The sequence below is a fragment of the Sorex araneus genome, chromosome 6 (assembly GCF_027595985.1).
Source record: "Sorex araneus isolate mSorAra2 chromosome 6, mSorAra2.pri, whole genome shotgun sequence".
NCBI classification, from domain to species: Eukaryota; Metazoa; Chordata; class Mammalia; order Eulipotyphla; family Soricidae; genus Sorex; species Sorex araneus.
In genome coordinates this window covers 55202135-55205550 of record NC_073307.1, presented here as the reverse complement: position 1 = coordinate 55205550, position 3416 = coordinate 55202135, and the positions used below count along the sequence as shown (strand labels likewise).

The window sequence follows — 3416 nt, the reverse complement described above, 5'->3', positions numbered from 1 at the left end:
ACCAAAATCTGCCACTAAGGTGCACAGAGTGGGGGGAGAAACACTAGGGGAATGAACAGTATCAAATGGTAACAAGCACTTGGCTCTGGGTCTCAATACTGAGCAGGGGCGGGGGGGGGGGTGCGGAGAAGGGCCAAGGAAGAGGGCATGGAAGTGACAGCAAAAGAGACAGTGGTGGGGTGTGGGGCTGGACACTCTGTTGTCAATGAGATTGGAACCTAAGCTAGAATAGCCAAGATTTTTTAATGCCCTCAAAACTTTACAAGAATATTTTCCAAATTTTTGTATGTCTAGTATGGGTTCCATTAATTCAAAATTAAAATCATTTCATCTTCCTAGGATTATAACTCAATGTCTAAGTAACACCCTGAAAAATCTAATTTCAGCAATGTTTTTTAACCTGAAATTTATGATTAAGAAATCACAACACATCAGGTTTAACATTTTTCAATCCCATGACTTTTATTCTGTCTGTTATTCTTACAGTCCAGATGTCTGTTTTAAACAGCATCTTTTTAAATATCTTAACATTAATTTTAATAATCACCTTTGACTTTCAGTTCTTAAGCCATTTTCATACAACTAACAGTGTATATTATAAACTTCTTATATTACTATGCTTTTTTTTGATCCTTCTTGCATTTTACCTTTTTATTCTTATACTCTGATTTTTATGTTTCTATTATTCCTTGTCTGTGAGCTTACAGCATATATCTTGAGAACTTCTGTCAGTAGTACCTTGGAATGTCTAGTTGTAAGACAGCATCCTGGGGACAAAGACTGGTAGGTCTGACCTAGATGTGCTGGTGTCAGGAATGAGGTGTTTCACGGTGCCTGGGCACGTATTTCTGGACTTGTAATAGCAGAGGTCACTTATTACTGCCATCCCCGGGGCTGACGGCCACTGTATTTTAAGTTTCTGCATCTGCTGCTGGGACCAGCTCTTCTGAGTGCTGTGAATGGTGCAGGGGCACTATTCAAAGAGCATACTCCACCCCTAGGGACCCTCAGCTACCAGCTCTACTAATGTTATTATACAAACATAATGTATTACACACAGTGCACATCTTTATACGTATTCAAATACACCAGAGCCATCACACACTTTTTACACAGATACAGAACTTGTAAATACATACTTCCAAGCATAAATAACTTCACATCAAGCTAAACAGGATAAAAACATGTAAACATCCACACCTGACTGTTGTCAAGTCAAACACAAGACTACGAGGTAAACACAGGTAAAAAGGGCACTTGGGGGGCAAGGAAAGAAAGCATGTAAACAAGAGACGAGAGGCGTGCGCTGACACGCAGAGAGGGTCCACGTCTTAAGGCTGTGGTAGGCAAAGCTCCTTGCTCAGTTAAGCCTTCTCCCTTCACCCTGTCCCATTTATTCTTGAGGAGCTTCAAAATGAGTGTGGAAATGCTGTAAACATTAGACTACAATTGAATCATTCCTGTTGGAAACAGAGATGACAAGATCAACCGTGAACTGACAGTACAGATGCATTTAACCACCAACACAACACTCAGGACTGTGTGTGTTTGTGTATGTGATTACGGAACAGGGTGAAATGTCACGATCCTTAGCAGGCAAAGAAATGGGAATGGGTCAGGAAGCACAGCAATGTAGGCTCCAGACATATGGGGCCGAGATGGATTGGGTTTATGAGAACAAGCAGCGGGCCACGACAGCATCTCAACACACCAGATGACATGCCACAGCAAGGCCACGATACACACGGAGGCTTCTTGCAGCTCACCAAGGGGCACTTTCTCTCCCCACCCAAGAAACCACTTAGAGCACAGCAAAAGCGTGACAAGGTGGTGGTGACAGCTCTGAATGACAATGCTGCCCTCTCCCACCTGTTCGGGCTCCGCCAGTCCGCTGCCTCGCCTGCCGGTGGCAGGGCTGGGGGCCTCCTGTCCCCGAGGCTCCTCGCCGGGGCCCTGGGGCTGCGCGTGCTGGTAAAAACACTTGTCTCCAAAGGGACAGCGACGCTGGCCCTTGGCGAAGTACCTGCAAGCCTTGTGGCTCATGGCCTCCTTGTACTGCCCGATGAGCTGCCGCTTCTCCTGCTCCTCCTCCACCCAGAACTGGCTAGGGATGACAAAGCTGGAGGCCACCCGGCACTGAGGGCACGACTTGATGATCCTGTTCTCAAACTGTGTGGCAGTGCGCCAGCGGCGGATGCACGTGAGACAGAAGGTGTGCGTGCAGTTGGACAGGATGCCAAAGCGGCAGTCGGCGGCCTGCGCGCGCTCGAACACCGGCTCCATGCAGATGCCGCACACTTTGTCGCGGCTGCGCTGCACAGCGAACGACAGCTCCATGTCCCTCTCGTGCGCGTCCAGGCAAGCCCGGCGGTGGGCGGCGCGCTGGACCGCGTCCCCCGGGTGCAGGGCCTGCAGCCCGCACATGTCGCACACGTCGCCGTGCACGTACAGGCAGCTGGCGCCGCGGAAACACTGCCCTAGAGCCGCATCGCGACACAGGGGCCGCGGGCGCTCGGTCGCCGGGAAGGATCGGGGCTCGGGAATGGGGATGGGAATGGGGCGCGGACCCTCAGGGACAGGGACTAGGACAGGGCTGCGGCGCAGCCCCTCAGAAATAAGGCTTGGGCCGGGGCCCAGGCAAGGACGGAGCTGCCGGCCCCAGTATGGCAGCCCGGGCACGAACTCCACCGCCTCTTCCCATCCTCCAGCTCCGGTTGTCCTGGCAACGGCTGCATCCCCCAGGCCGGCCCCGCGGACGTCGTCTTGCAAGATCGGAGGAGAGCCAATGGGTGGCGAGGGGCGTGCGGCGGCGCCCCCGGCTCGCGTCGTGGGCGCGGCCACTGCGCCCAGCGCCTCCCCTGACAGCTGCCCGGGCCGGCCGGCCGCGTCGTGCGAGTAGCGGCAGCGCGGCCCCTCTTTGCAGCGGCCGTGCAGGTAGTACCTGCAGGCTACGTGGCGCGTCCAGCTGCCGCCGCTCCGGCCAGGCACGGGCCGGTCCCGCGCGCCCCCCGCCGACGCCCAGGCCGGACGCGCGCGGGGCGCGCGAAACGGGGCCGGGCCTGGCACGCCCGGGCCTCGGGGCGCCCGGCGGGCGGGGACGGTGCGCCACGGCGCCGCTGCTGCCCCCTCGCGGCCGTCAGTGGGAGCTGCAGGCTCTTCCATTGTAGCCGGGGCGTCCCGGGAACGGTGCGGAGCCTGCCCGGTGCCCAAAATTTTGCCCTTGGGCCGGGGGCGTGGAAGGAGCCGCCGCGGCAGACGCTGCTCCCGAGCCGGTGCACGTCTCTTTGTCGTCCCCCCAAGCTTTCCACTTCCGGCGACTATTGGTTCCGCTCTGTGCCGCGGCGCCCGGACACTTCCGGTGGGTGCACACTCGGGTCTCTATCAGGTCCGGAGTGTCGGTTTCCCGGGCCTCGTGG

General features: G+C 55.6%; 1 protein-coding gene across 1 annotated transcript; it reads right to left on the bottom strand.

Annotated features, from left to right (window-relative positions):
• Positions 1-232: 232 nt before the first annotated feature.
• On the bottom strand, positions 233-3162 carry MKRN3 (makorin ring finger protein 3). The gene has a single exon (XM_055143563.1). It carries the CDS (start codon positions 3160-3162, stop codon positions 1561-1563), a length of 1602 nt encoding a protein of 533 aa, XP_054999538.1. The 3' UTR covers positions 233-1560.
• Between the last annotated feature and the right edge of the window lie 254 nt (positions 3163-3416).

Excerpts from the sequence above, each read along its gene's own strand:
- MKRN3 (XM_055143563.1), bottom strand. The coding sequence starts at position 3,162 with ATGGAAGAGCCTGCAGCTCCCACTGACGGCCGCGAGGGGGCAGCAGCG.